This window comes from Mustela nivalis (assembly GCF_964662115.1).
Source record: "Mustela nivalis genome assembly, chromosome: 7".
NCBI classification, from domain to species: Eukaryota; Metazoa; Chordata; class Mammalia; order Carnivora; family Mustelidae; genus Mustela; species Mustela nivalis.
The window spans coordinates 85,227,162-85,242,632 of NC_139026.1; the positions used below are offsets into that span (position 1 = coordinate 85,227,162).

Here is a 15,471-nt window from a genome sequence, read left to right on the forward strand (position 1 = left end):
CAGTATTCTTCAAAGAGCCGGAGCAAATAATCCAAAAATTGTATGGAATCAGAAGAGACCCCGAATCGCTAAGGAAATGTTGAAAAACAAAAATAAAACTGGGGGCATCACATTACCTGATTTCAAGCTTTATTACAAAGCTGTGATCACCAAGACAGCATGGTACTGAAATAAAAACAGACACATAGACCAGTGGAACAGAGTAGAGAGCCCGGATATGGATCCTCAACTCTATGGTCAATTAATCTTTGACAAAACTGGAAAAAATATACAGTGGAAAAAAGACAGTCTCTTCAATAAATGGTGCTGGAAAAACTGGACAGCTATATGTAGAAGAATGAAACTCGACCATTCTCTTACACCGTACACAAAGATAAACTCAAAAACAAGAGATCTTTTTAATGCTTAAAATTATGAGGATTGTGTAGTCCTAAAGTCTACATTATACCCAGAGATGCTAATATTGAAGCTGAGGGGTTTGAGGCACTTTAGATACTTGAAACTTTATTCAGAAACACTCAACCTTGTCATTGAAGAGGGCCTTATTATTTAAGTGCAAATGGCCTATTTTGTGGAAATTGCCAATGAACAGTTGTGATAATCTGAGAAGCAGCCCTCATTCTGGAAGTTTGAGCAGAAAAGCCCAGGCTACATTCACAAGAGAATTCTTTGCTTAAAATATGATAAGTTGAGTTAATTGTACCAGACAAGGCAGACAGGACATTTTATTAACATGTAGGGACTCCTCCCCAAGTATGCCTGCTCTCTCACCACACAAACACACACACACACGCATATGCCCGCACACTCAGATGTTCCCATCTGAAGGAGGAAGGTGCCCCCTTCCTAGACAGAACCTCAAGCATGAGGAGACAAAAGGAGTCTCTGAGCTACAGGCAGGTCATTCTCTTAGGTACCATTGCTTCTTGATCTCTTTGTTCAGATCTTTGTTTGTTTTGTTAAGAACAAAGATCTCTCTTTGTTCTTAGCCTTTGTATTACTGGGTCTCATCTCATGATAGCACCAGTAGACCATTATGGGTCCAAAATGGGTCTAGACTGGGCCATTCCTAATGAGAAGTCTGATTTTGCTGTTGCTCTGTGCGTGACCACGTTTGAGATCTGAATCCTCAGCTTTCGGGAGCCTGGCTCCCACTTTCTGATGGTTGATTATTTTCTTAGAAGATTCCGTGTGTTCCCCGGTTTCAAGCAGTCTAGTCACTATTGGTAACCGACACTAATCGGTTACCAATGTAAACTCTGTGATGGTTCATTATGCACAGTGTTCTGAATGGATTCTGTCCAGATTTCACCATTATCTTAGCTGCAATTATTGCTACAGTGAAAGTCCTTATGCCATCTAAGGGTGTTTTACACTTGCCAAGGTTAGAGGCAGAAATTGTGCCTCCTTTTAAAGTTCAAAGGAACCCCTTGCCAAACCTTCTGCACTCAAGTTAGCCTGCCACCTGGCTACCTCTTCAATGAACAGATGTTTTAACATCTGGAGAACTTCCAACGGACTCTATCTCCATATGCCTTTGGGATGTTTCTCAACTATTCCTGGCTATTTCTTACTTCTGGTCTCCGCCCCTCCCCTTTTTGTTTTGCTTAGTTTTATTTTTTAAGCATGAATCACTCCTTAACATTGACTATACATTTACTTGCTTATTACCTGTCTCCCTGAATAGAATGTAAGTTTCCTTGCCTTCTATGTACCCCTCCAACATCTCCTACTGAGCCCCCATCTGGCACATAGGAGCTACTAAACATTTGCTGAATGAATGAATGAATGATCTGTGTAACCTTGGACAACTTATTTCTCTCAAGTTTTCACATTGTTTTCTGCAAAATGAGACCATCAGACTAGATTAGATGATTTCTAAGAACCACTTGCAACTTGCGGTTGGGACTGCAAATAAAAGACCTAAAACACATTTGAAAAGTAATGGGAAGGGACAGACACACAGACAGTGAGGGATTTGTGTGCCTCCCTGGGGTAGAGGGGTCAGGGAAGGAAGCCAAGTCATGTGCAGATCCAAGATAGAGGGGACTGCAGATGCAAAGACTGGAGTGTGTTTGGAATGTTCGAGAGTCAGGTCGGAGGTGGCAATATCTGAAGTATAGTAAATGATGGAGAGAAGGCTGGAATTTAGGTGAGAAGGTAGTTAGTGGCCAGATCATGTTGGGGTGAGTGGGGAAGGGGCTATATTGTGCTTGGTGTGAGAGGGCACGTGCATGGGGTATAGTGTGCAAGGTGTGTGGGGGAAATCTTGTGTTGTGTGATGTGTGTGTGTGGTATGCATGTATGTGTGGTGTGGTGTGATGTCTGTACACGTATGTGTGTTTGATGTAAGAAGTGTGTGTGCGTGCACACACGTGAGACAGTGTGTGGCATACAGTGATGCGCGTGTGCAGTGGATTGATTTGTGCTTGGCAGACAGGAAATGTGTGTGTGTGATATAGTACGTGGGGTGAGTGTGTGATACACTATGTGTGGCATGTGTGTGTACGCAGTGTAGTGCCTGTAGGGTGTGATGTACATACTGTGTATAGCATGCAGGTGTGTTTGGTATGAGAGGGGAGCTGTGGGGTGGCGGGTGTGTATGTGTGTATTGAAATTACTATCAGAGTTACAACAAAATCTTGTCAAAACTCGTGCTGCCGGCGTGTTTTAAAACCTTAGCTGGAAAAAAAGACAACTATCTCATTTCTGAGTGTTGCCTTCTGCATAAGCTCACAGGGTTAGAGACCACCTTGCGTATGTTACTGCATACTAATAAGGAATCTTGCTTATCAGATAATCCAGATTTTCAATAATACACTGATGCTTTCTGAGAAAGAACAGAGTTTTGCTTCTGCTATGTCATGATCATTGAAATCTAATACCAGTGTAAATATACACTGCAGCAAAGCACATATTCCAAAACAAATCCATAACACATCTCAAGAAAGTACAGAGTCTTAAGATTCATTTGTTTGTAATTCTGTTTGAAATGTGAGTTTCAAAGCCCAAGGATCCTTGACCTATATTATCCAGTCTCTTATACCCCTGGCATCTTGGGCTGCCAAGAAATGTGTATTGAAGTGTCAGGGACAGCAAAATATGTTGTCACTTTCAACTCTGTTTTATGTATGAATTTCTGTACCCAAAACCTCTTTCCTCTTTTAATCAGTGAAATGAAATAATATACTGTTTCCATCTTGACCCACATAGAAAACACAACCAAGACTGAGGTACTAAAGATGTGTTTCACAACCAAGCTTTCAGTTATCCCAGAAGACAGTGGAAAATGCTTCACACACTTGACAGGTGACATAACAGACTTCTCCCCTCATCATGAGACATAACAAACTTCTCCTCTCATCATGACTGTGGCAGCTGTAGGTCAACAGGAAAATCTATCCAAAATACAACTGGGTAAACAGAGAAAGGGAGCAAGAGCAGTCAAGCCCCCCTCCTCTTGTTAGCTGGGTCAACTGATTCCCTGGAAAGAGCCCCTGGAAAGAGCTGTTAACTAACTAACCTCCAGTTAGTTGTTGGATGGTGTGTCTGTAAGTGTCCCAAGATGGGTTTACTTGTTGAGTATCCTGACCCAGAAAGAAGGAAAATTGTCTTAGGTAAGACAAGTGTATTTTCTCTAGTAACCTCGGTCTAGGGATCATTTCTAGGTTGTTACTGGTATTTTACATCTCTAAGGTGTTTTACATTTAAGAGACTGAATTCACTGGAGGCACTTGAAAGAACAGAACTGCATTGTAAAATGGGTGATTGCTTGGGCTCTTCAACCAGACGCCTATGGTTTGAGTTCTAGTTTTGCTCTTTACTAGTTATAGAACCGTGGAAAGTTTATTTTATTTCCTCCTCATGAAGCTTCTATTGAAGATATAACATGAGGTTGATTCCAGAGTGGGGATTAAATGAGCCTGTACGTGTTAAAGTTCCTGGCACAAATTCAGCACTCAGTGTTAGCCACTAAATATTCCACCTCTGTGTCAAGTGTTTAAAGTATATGCAACATCTAATCATTAAAAATCCATACATTTTTCAAAACGTTGTCACGTGCATTATCTGATGTGCTCCCCACAATGACCCATTATAGGAGACAGAGCAGATATTGCCCTACTTGGCCAAAGAGGACAGATTAGAGATCTGTGACTTCCCCAAGGCCCCGTCAATGCCATGTCATGGAACCAGAAGAGGATTCCAAGTCTTGCGTGTCCCCGGGCTCTTTCCAGAGGATCAGTTGACCCAGTAAAATACTGAGTTTAATGTGACTCTAGGAAGAATATAAGAGATTCCAACAGAAGTTTTAGGTTTCTGTGTAGTGGAGTGTCAGGGATCCCCAAAACCACCCTCAGGCTCAATGATTCTCTAGAAGGACTCACAGAACTCAGAAAATCTGGTAAATGTATGTTCTTTGCAGCAAAGAATACAGATTGAAATCAGTAAAGGCGAAGATGCACAGAGCAGGAGAAACCAGGCATAAGCTTCCTTCCATTGGTCTACCCCCAGAGGAACTGTACAGGCTGTGCTTAATGCTTCCAACAACATGTGATGGTCACATACAAAGTCTTATTGCCAGCCAGGGCACCCACCTGAGCCTGCGTGTCCAGGGTTCTTACTTGGGGTCACTCACATAGGCAAGGAGCACCTGAGTGACTGACTAACCTTAACTACTCAGTCTCCAGGTCTCCAAGAGTCAAAGAGATATAGTGTGGCCCAACGCCCCAGGCAGATGAAACAGATGTTCCCCCTAAATCACATCATTAGCATAGATGATCTGGGTTGGATCAAAGAATCAATTATATGAAGATACTCTCATTAGGAAGGATATTCCCAGGGCCTAGAGGGTATCTGCTAGAATTAGTTAAGGCCAGGCCTTTCCTTAGAATGTGCAAGTTTTGAGCATTTTGAGTCTCCTGAGCTAATCCTATAAAGGATTACACAGCAGACAGATAGTATCTAGGCGTCCTGAAAACACCAGGGCACAGCAGGTTACTCAGAGCCAGATCCAGACCAAAGGTGAGCCTAAGAACCAATTTCTAAGCTGGGTCCATGCATCAATCCTCCAAGCCAATGGGCATTTTTGGCTACTGCGGTGGGCTACCAAAACCTAGAAAAGCTGCCTTTGAATCTAGCTATGATGGGAGCCCGTGTCTCTCTTTGGGGCCCACTGGCATTCTAGGAGTATCCCACTCTGCACTCTGCGAGACCTCTCACACAGTGACGTGGAGAGAGGCCTTACTCTTACTCCATAACCGGCCCCTAAGTAAGGATTTTGTTGCAGGCACATTCAAAGTTTCATAAGAAGAGTAAGAAAATGAAACAGGAGCAGCTTGGGAAACAGCTCAACTCAAGACAGCTGAAACAGCAAAGGGATTTCTTAGCTCACACAACAAGGAGTCCTGAGGTAGTACGTCTTTGGGATTATTCCACTCAGCACCATGACAACGTCATCAAGAGCCCAAGTTCTATCTTCTGCTCTTCCATTCCCATCATGTTGGTTAGCTTCCTCGTGGCTAAAAAAAAAAAAAAAAAAAAAGCTGTAGTGGTCCAGGTATTGAAAGACACCCCCCCCCCCCCCCCCCCCCCGTCGTTAACGAATTAACTGCTCTTTTGTTGTGTAAGAGTACCCCTCCTCCCCTTGCAAGGAAAAGACCCTTCCCCCAGGGTTGAATTCAATGTAACTGCTCTTTTGCCTTTCTGTAACCACTTGGCTTTTAGGGCATGACACTTGTCTCCTGTTTGAACCAGATACCTTCTCCTAATAGCCGAGGCAAGGTCATGCAGGCAAGGGGGCTGCATGGTCACGTAGGTCACATAGACAGGGGGCTGCATAGTCAGGTAGACAGGATGTCTTTCTGCTGAGTAATAAGGTCAAACTTCCCCTCTTTGTTTCCCCTTCCCGCCTTTCTCTTCACGCGAGGGGGTCTTCCAAAGCCAATACGCTAACACCAAGTATGCCTTTTTTCAAATGTTCAAATTGTCAGCCAATCGGCCCCGTCCCATCCGGGACTTGTATGTACCTGTCTATAAAAACCCTGCACCACCCCAGCCAGGTGTGCTCAGCTAGCAGGAGCTGCTGACCACCCGCAGGCGCGCGCTGACCACCCGCAGGCGCCTGCATAACAATAAAGAACCTCTTGCTGTTTGCATCCTGTGGCAGTGTTGAATTCTTGGGTAAGGGGATCCGCAGGTCTTTCAGTATCACATCTTAGCAGTCCATTATCCAAACTCAAAAATGGGACTTCTCCTTGTGTCTCTTTTAAGGAGCTACAAAATGCTTCCCAGAAGCCCCAACCACCAGCTTCCCCGACGTCCCCCTGGACAAAATGGCCTCTTCCTAAGCCAGTCACTGTCAGGGAAAGAAATTTTCTCCATTGGTTTAGTGTAATCAATCATCCACACCTGGGACTGGGAATGGAACCAGCATTCTCTAAAGCCCATGGTTCCCTGGCAAAGGGTGGGATACTAGAAGAAAAAACTCAGGGTCTGTTGGAAGAGAGCAAGTTGGGGATTGCTATTGGACAGGCAACCAAAGTTGTCTCCTGATGCAAACTGCTGGGTAGATCAGCATGGCAGAGTCGATTCTGAAATTGGTCATCCTCATGGGGGAATCCCAGGGATTGTTTGTGTTGCCTCAGTTTCCTAGAGTTAAAAGGTAATTGTTGAGCTGGTTCTTAGGGAACTTGACAAAGGGAGACAGAAGTGAGAAGAAAAAGGAATTGAGCTCTAATAGAGGGTCAGGGTGTTGCTGTCTTCTCCTGCATTTAAACACAATAAGGCGGGTGGGAGGATAGCTCTGGAGGGGGAAGCACTTAAGATAAGTGAACTGTATTATCAGCTCTAGGATACAATGTTTGGAAGCCAGAAAATTCTGAAGGCCTAAAGAGCCATGTTGGATGCTCACATAAGCTTTATCTTCCCACTTTTTGTCCAGGTGTTCTCTGTGAAGGAGAGCCCTTGACTTTAGGAAGGAAACACACCCTTCATCTCACCAATGTCTTCATCATTAACTCAGATTCGTCCACCCTTCTGGGCCCTGATGCTGTTCCTACTTACTAGAGTCCATTAAATCTCAGACAGCTCTCCATCACCAGAGGGACAACAGAGGTCTTCAACATTTGTCAATTTTCAGAGTCTTTCCCTTATCCCATGAGATTTTATAAAATTAAGACTTCCTGTCCTCTCTCTCTTTTCCCCTTGTGCATTTCATTTACCATCACCCCCATACCCTCAGGTCTGGTAACATGCCATCAGGAAACAGGATGGCTGAGAACCTTCCCCAGTGAAACTTGGTGTAGGATTCCATTAATCTAACAATCCCTTTGGCTAGTCCCAGGCTTTTCAATGTACAGAAATAAATCTGCGCTCTCAACTGGTGGAAACAACTTTCCAGCTATTATTTCTCAGTTGAAAAACCATTCAATTGCTTTCATAATTTGATGTTTTGTATCTGGCTTCCAAACACTGTATCCTAGAGCTGATAATACAGTTCACTTATCTTAAGTGCTTCCCTCTCCAGAGCTATCCTCCCACCCGCCTTATTGTGTTTAAATGCAGGAGAAGACAGTAACACCCTGACCCTCTATTAGAGCTCAATTCCTTTTTCTTCTCACTTCTGTCTCCCTTTGTCAAGTTCCCTAAGAACCAGCTCAACAATTACCTTGCACTTTTGGTGATCTCTTATTGTTTCCTTTTCCTGCCTCTTCCATTAAATGATTTGGGATAACTGTCTTGTTATAGGCTGCTTTACCCAATTGTAGATGGCCTGTCCGTTGGTGAAAATATGCTCCACAGTCCTTTTTTTCAGAGAGCTGCCTTAAAAGTTGATTCTGGAGCCTGTCAACAGGAAAGATTCCCCAGGAGGATGAGGAGCGAGGGAGGGTATCCTAATAATCACAATAATCCTTTGATGGGAGCTCACACTTGAACAGATAAGCTTGTAGGCATAGCTATTGCTGCTTTTTCTTATTATAAAAGTAATATGCATTCACTGTTGGGAATTTAGGAGAAAAAAACATTTGCTTTCTACGGACAGACAGCTATCAGAAGAGATGAGGATGAGTGAATATACTCGTCATGCAAACGCTCTAATGAATAAGACTGGAATCACATACTGTACTTGCACAGTTACTGTAATGTGCATTTGAGACAGAAATACAGATTGTTGGTCCTTACGCTGGCAGTTTATTAGCAAATTAACACTCATCACTGACATCTAAAACATCTAAGACATTTTCTTAAAGAAATATGAAGCAGGTTAATTCAGCAACATTCAACAACAAATATATTTCAGTTCCTACAAGTTCCAGGTACTGTCCTAGATTGGGGAGCGTGGCAGCGAGCAGAACAAAACATTCATGGAACTTACATTTTTATAAGTAAGACAGATAAAGAAATAAATATATGAAGTTCTTCTTCCACAGAAGCCTGAAGGAAGTGAGGGCCTCACCTAAGTTGAGCCAAAAGTAATTACGGAAGCATGTGTGGGATGCTGTGGGAACAACAAGGAGGCCAGGGTGTCTGGACAGGGGTGAGCAAGGGGCTATGTGGTGGGAAGATGAGCTCAGAAAGGCATAGGAGGCTGGATCATGGGGCACTTAAAACAGAAAAGTACTTTCGTGTGTGTCTTATATTAGTCACCATACAGTACTTCATTATTTTTTGTTGTAGCATTCCATGATTCATTGTTTGTGTATGACACCCAGTGCTCATTGCAATACATGCTCTCCTCAATACCCATCACCAGGCCCACCCATTCCCTCACGCTCTTCCCTTCTAAAACCCTCAGTTTGTTTTCCGGAGTCCATAGTCTCTCGTGCTTCGTCTCCCACTCTGATTTCTCTCCTTTGGTTTTTTCCTTCTCCAAATGTCCTCCATACCATTCCTTATGTTCTACAATTAAGTGAAACCATATGATAATTGACTTTCCCTTTTTTACTTATTTCACTTAGCAAAATCTCCTCCAGTCCCATCCATGCTGATGTAAAAGTTGGGTATTCATCCTTTCTGATGGCTGAGTAATATTCCCTTATTTATATGGACCACATCTTCTTTATCCATTCGTCTGCTGAAGGGCATCTTGGCTCTTTCCACAGTTTGGCTATTGTGGACATTGCTGCTATGAAAATTGGGGTGCATATGACCCTTCTTTACTCCATAGATACACTTGCATCTTTGGGATAAATACCCAGTAGTGCAATTGCAGGGTCATAGGGTAGCTCTATTTTTAATTTTTTAAGGAACTTCCACACTGTTTTCCAAAGTGGCTGCACTATTTTGCATTCCCACCAGCAGGTAAGAAGGTTCCTCTTTCTCCACAACTTCTCCAACATTTGTTGTTTCTTGTCTTGTCAATTTTTACCATTCTAACTGGTGTAAGGTGGTATCTCAATGTGGTTTTGATTTGATTTTCCCTGATGCCTAATGATGAATACTTTCTCATGTGTCTATTAGCCATTTGTATGTTTTCTTTGGAGAAGTGTCTGGTCATGACTTCTTCCCATTTTTTTACTTGATTATGTTTTTGTGTGTTGAGTCTGAGAAGTTCTTTATAGATCTTGGATATCAACCCTTTGTCTGTAGTGTCATTTGCAAATATCTTCTCCCATTCTGTGGGTTGCCTCTTTGTTTTGTTGACTGTTTCCTTTGCTGTACAGAACTTTTTATCTTGATGAAGTCCCAAAAGTTCATTTTCACTTTTGTTTCCCTTGCCTTTGGAGATGTGTCTTAAAAGAAATTGCTGTGACCAATGTCAAAGAGATTACTGCTTATGTTCTCCTCTAGTATTTTGACGGATTTCTGTCTCACATTGAGGTCTTTCATCCATTTAGAGTTGATCTTTGTGTATGGTGCAAGAGAATAGTCCAGTTTCATTCTTCTGTATATAGCTGTCCAATTTTCCCATCATTGTTTATTGAAAAAACTGTCTTTCTTCCATTGGATATTTTTTCCTGCTTTGCCAAAGTTGACCATAGCATTGAGAGTCACAGAAATACTTCTAATTTGACTTAGACTAAGATGGGAAGTCCTAGAAGGTTTTGTGCAGATATGACCTGACTTAATTTTTTAAAGGAATATAAATGGTACCAACTTACAAATGAACATGACTATGGCAAAGAGAATACCAAATAAAAGCCTTAACCTAAGTAATTTTAGAAAATAATATTTTGATTATATATTGTGTATTAGTAGTCCATGTTCTCCAGAGAAACAGAAGCAGGAGGAGATGGATACAGATTGGAATCGGAGATATGAATGGGAGTCATGGTTTTAAATAGAGAGACAGAGATGTGTATGTATGTATGTGTGTGTGCATACAGATGTTTCCTAGCTCTTTCATTGAAAGGGACTGACAATGACACCCCAGTAATGATGAGCACACCGTACTCATCACATCTTGGTTTCTAAACATCTTTCTTCAGTCAGAGGAACCAGGGCTCCCTGGAGAAATGGCTGATCCCAGGACTAGAAAGTGAAAGTCCAAGGATAAGCCTGGACTCAGTAGAATTCCAATTAATGAATGCTGAAGGAATGACAGAAAAATGATTCTTTCGTAAACATCACAGTAGAATTGTCACAGGATAGCAAGATTGCTAAAATTCATGGACAAACTATGATGAAAAATAGGATATTTGCATAATCTCAAAGTATCTCTCCACAAGATATTTATTAGTTACAATGAGAAAAAAACATAAATTTACAGTGAAAAGTCCTTGTAGACACCACCATGACCAAATGATCAAAATCAGCATCACTAATAAGGAGACCTACTGACTTCGAGTACCCCCTGATAGGCTGCCGTGAGAAGGGTTCAATATCACTTCTTTAATCTCCTTGCCAAAAATGCATAAGCTCTGCATAATCATGAGAAAACGTCACACCAATTCAAAGAGTAAGGCATGGAAAATAAGGAACTGTTTCAGATTGCAGAGATTTTAAAAACTTGAAAACTACATGCAGTGGGGGACCTGGACTGAATTTTGGACCAGAAAGAACAATTGACAAAAATTGAATAAGGTACAAGTTAGCTACCTTTTAGTATATATAGGCAAAATAGCATGAGGCTACCAGTTATCAAAGTTATTAAGAAAATGACTATTCCACAGAACACAATAATCACATGTATTCATTTTGGGAAAAGGGGAAAAAATGCTTAGAATTTAGAAATCAGAGTTACAGCTGAATTACTCATGTTAAGGTTATGTGAAATGTTCCAATCAGTTTGATACAGAAATTCAAAATGATTCAAGTTCCATTCATCTCAAATCTGGCAACTTTCTCTCCCAATTCAAGTCCTTTGAGTACGAGGACAAGGCACCGTTAGATCCAACCCAAAGAAAAGAAAAGCCATCTATGCTGAAAGAGGAACAAAATTAGCACTCTATAATGGAATTTTGAACCCTTGGATTGCCTTTAGGCTAAAATTTTTCCAACTACTTTTAAGCACCCAATTTTACCCTTTCCTCTGAATGATGAAATGCATGATATGATCATCTCTGAATAAGAAGGAAAAAAACTATTGTTTCCTTTGTCCTATTTCCTTCTCTATGAATTGACCTTTTTATTCAAGCTCATTCCCAGGAGAATATGAACTCTTCTTTGCTCTAGGCAAGAGCTGGACCATATGAACTTCCTACACAGTCTAATAATCTGCTCTTGACATTGATATTCTTTTGGTATATGTTTCAATATACTGTTCAATAAGTTTGTTTAGTGGGGTGGGCATACTATACTGTATTCCACTAGGTCCCATTAAGAGGCTGTTGCTGGGAAACAATTCTCCAAGGTTTCTGACATTTCCACACCTCTTGTAGGCAAGGTGGTAACTGTCTTGCCTCCAGACTATCTGACCCAGAAACGTGTCCCCTCCTAGTACCCAAACAAACAGTGGCAGACTGTAAGCATGCTTATAAGCACACCCTTGTAAGCATGCAAGGGAGCAAAATTTCACATCCTTGACAGTTTTTGACGGTCGTTTGAACTTGCTAACCACCAGTACTAGTTTCAGGCATGAGCGTTTAGGATCGGTGGTCAGTCTGGGAACCACACTAGATGACTTGCCAACAAGCACCCCAAACATAAGTTGAGCACCTGGAGGAAGTTGTGTTTCCTTTGTTAATTTGTGTTGTTTTTAACTATTTCTCCTAGAAGTCAGTGTCTCATTGAGCGGAAACAGTACCCACCTGTGTTTCTTTCAGCCCGTCACCAGGCAGAGAAAGCTGCTTTTCAAAACCGGAGCTAGCTGGTATCATGGTTCTAGTTCATGCCAATGACATTTTAGCCCCCTGATAGGTTGGACCCCCAAACAAGTGCCTCCCAACTTGCTCCATAATCTGGTTCTGTTTCCTGAAAGGGTCAGTGCTCTCGTGTGTGCGTGTACGTGTGTGTGTGTGTGTGTGTGTGTATTTGCGTGAACATCTTCCTACTTTCCTCCCCAGCAGTAAGCCTTGCCGCTGGGATCAACGCGTTCCTACAAGCCCAGAAAGTTACGTTCATTACATTTCCGGTTCCATTTTAGAAAGGGCACTGAAAATCTCGAAGTCTCTTCTGTTTTGTTTCCACTTACAGCAGCGCGTGCAGTGGGGAGGACCATGGAGGAGATAGGGAAAGGGGACAGCAGATGGTATGGACCACATAGGAGACTGAATACACGGATGCTCCGATGTGTCTTTTCTAAGGAACAGATGTGTTGCCAGGCTGCGACCAGCTCAGGAAGATGAGATGAGGACTTGTCATGAATCTTATCTTTGCTGTCAGAGATTTACCGAATAGGCGTAGGGTTTGGCTCTTTCTTTTATCTGTTGGCCGGTAACCAAACAAAAATGCTCCATATGCTGGAAGGGACTAGCCCATTTCGTTTAATGTTAAGATTTCGCCCACTGTGAGATGCTCCATTATTTTCTGATCCGGTAGGAAAGAAAAACCACTGCCAATTAACTCTGACACATTTTCTATTATAAGACAGATCCCAATTTCGGAGATGTTACAACAGGAAAACCTGCATGTGGCTCAGGATGAGTGGCCCAGGGTACCAGGGCTGCGTACTGTTTGCCTAGGCCTCTGCAGGGTCTCCTGGTCTGGCTCAGCCTGAGAGCTCGTGGCCCTGAATCAAGAATATCAGCTAAGAATCTTTAAACACCAACCGCGTGCCTGTCCCAGTTACATTCACTCTCTAGACTGGAGGGGCATGAGTCCCATTTTACAAAGCAGGGAAACTGAGCTCCTGGAGGTTAGGTGAGGTGTGAAGGGGAAGCCGCTGGGAAAAGGCAGGGGATCCAAATTCCAACCCAGCCCAGGCTCCTCTCCCCACGAGAAGCGTCCCGTTCCTCTGAAGAACTGTCACTTTGAAGAAGCTGAGCGACTGGGGAGCAGCTTTGAGAAGGGTACGGAATCTAAATATTTGTGGGTTTGTTTTAGAAACAAGTCCCACCCGCCATGCAGCTGTCACGGCAATAATTGTGAGACTGCGCTCCTCTCTTTAAGCTCGAGTTAAGAGTGAAAGGAGGGGCGAGGGGGTGGCGTTCGCCCCACAGCAACCATTACTGGCGACATAATGGGGCTGATGCTTCTGGAAGCTACAGAGTGCAGTGTCATTGTTTACCTCCTGTCAAGTCTTTATTCCTACCGAGAAAGCCCTTTCAGAACTCTGCCTCCATCCGGCTTCTGGCCTTTTCAAGGGGCTGATAGGTTAAAGCCTCTGAATTCTTAAAGCATATGCATAAAGTATTTCTAGTACATTATTTAAAATATCCCTCCCTCCCCCTCTCTCTTTCTCTCTCTCAGCTATGATTTGAAGAAGTCTTCACCACACAGAATTTTAACTGATGGCAAAAATATAAAGCCTTGAGGTAATGTTTTATCACTGTTTATTATTGTATCCAAAGAAGAGGCCTTGACAAGTGTTGGCTGCTGCTGGGTTGCCATGGCACTCATCAGTCAAGCAGGGATGGGATTTTTAAAGCCTGCTTAACCCTTTTTCTTACCCATGTGCACAACCCTGAAAGACTCATTCTGTGCAGTATTCTTGGGTGAAGCCTCAGGTTTGCTGCCTGGGTCATCATGCCTCCTGGCCCCCTGGCCCCACCCATACACACTGCCCCCTCCTCACAGGCCACCATCCCTTGGGCCTCTCCGCGCAGACACCCATGGCATCCTCTGCCTGGAACAGCCTTCTGCGCCTGTCCCAGCCCCAGCTCCCATTCAGGTTCTATTCTGTGAAGGTAGCGCCTCCTCCAGGGAGCCTTCCCCATCCTTTTCACCCCTCACTCTGGATTAAAAACACATTCTAGGTGCTCCAAGAACACTCTGCATTTACCTCCCTTTTGGCACACATCACCTTGAGTATAATTGTTTGAGACAGTTTTGGTGAAAGGCGTCTAGAGCTGGTGTGGCTGTGCTCGAAGTTCCCCTCTGCTACATCCAAGTTGTGATCTTGGCCAAGTCACTTGACCTCTCTAAGCCTCAGCCTCCCTCTATGTGAAGGAAGAATAATATGAATATTTGCTTCACAGAATAATTGTAGGGGTTCAATGAGGTCCTCTAAACAAAACACCTAGCACAAGGGAAAATTCAATAAGCAGTAGAGTAAAAACTTGTCTCCTCCATGTAAGCTCCATGAAGATAGCGACTGTGTCTTTTATTTTTGATTATGCAGGACCTAACATAGTGGGTGTTTCCTAAAAGTCTAACACAGGATGGGTTCATCAGGGCATGGGTTTCTCTACATAAACGAATTTTTGAGATAGCTACAGCTTACCCCTGAATGCACACAAAGAAAATCCTTTCTTATTTCTGCTTATTAAATTAATTCACATATAGAGGTGAAAATTGTGAAAATACAGCACGTCAAGAAACAAAATGAAAACCATCTGTGATCCTTCCATCCACTGTTAATATGTTAGTTACATCCTTTCATACACACATGCATTCTTTTTAATGTACATGTATACATTTATATTACACTGAAACATTCTAATTTAATTTTCAAACCATTTGTTGACTATTTCTTTACTGGTGAACAGTGTTTCATAGTGTTAATACTGGAGTGAACATCCTTGTGTCTTATGTTTTCACAAACCCATGGCTTTGTTCTTAAAATGTTTTTCTTGAACTGTTTGTGCTTTCCAGAAGTTCATAAGCATATCCATATCCCTATGCCCTTACTGGCACGGGCCAATTTGATAGATGAAAAATAGTATCTCATTTTCCCCTTCCTTCTATAAATTGATCACACAGCTCCTCATTTAAACCTTCTAATGACTCAGCATGGTCATTTTGAGTATCAAATACTCATCCCTCTGAATCTCCTTGCAATTCCCAGGGGCTAATGAGGTGTGTGAAGCTCTTTGTCCATACATTGAATGACCCCAGATGGCTGGGCTTTTCTTCTTTGATTTTAGCTTCTTCCTACACTGTAACCACCATATGTAACTTCTTGCCACTTCCAACAGAACATTGACTCTTCTA

General features: G+C 42.6%; 1 protein-coding gene across 6 annotated transcripts in view; it reads right to left on the reverse strand.

The window, feature by feature from the left end:
• Nucleotides 1–281: 281 nt before the first annotated feature.
• Nucleotides 282–15,471, reverse strand: part of LOC309870498 (uncharacterized protein) — a 70,583-nt gene continuing 55,393 nt past the window's right edge. For 4 of the 6 annotated variants that reach the window (XR_014314622.1, XR_014314623.1, XR_014314624.1 and 1 more), the window contains one exon: nt 4,399–5,519. Coding sequence is in view for 1 of the 6 variants with exons in the window: in XM_082742826.1 (XP_082598952.1) it covers nt 3,399–3,413; nt 5,393–5,519 (142 nt within the window). In the remaining 5 variants the exon portion in view is untranslated. Of the gene's footprint in view, nt 3,414–4,398; nt 5,520–10,811; nt 12,907–15,471 lie in introns of those variants that run through there. The other 2 variants (XM_082742826.1, XR_014314626.1) reach the window with 2 other exon arrangements.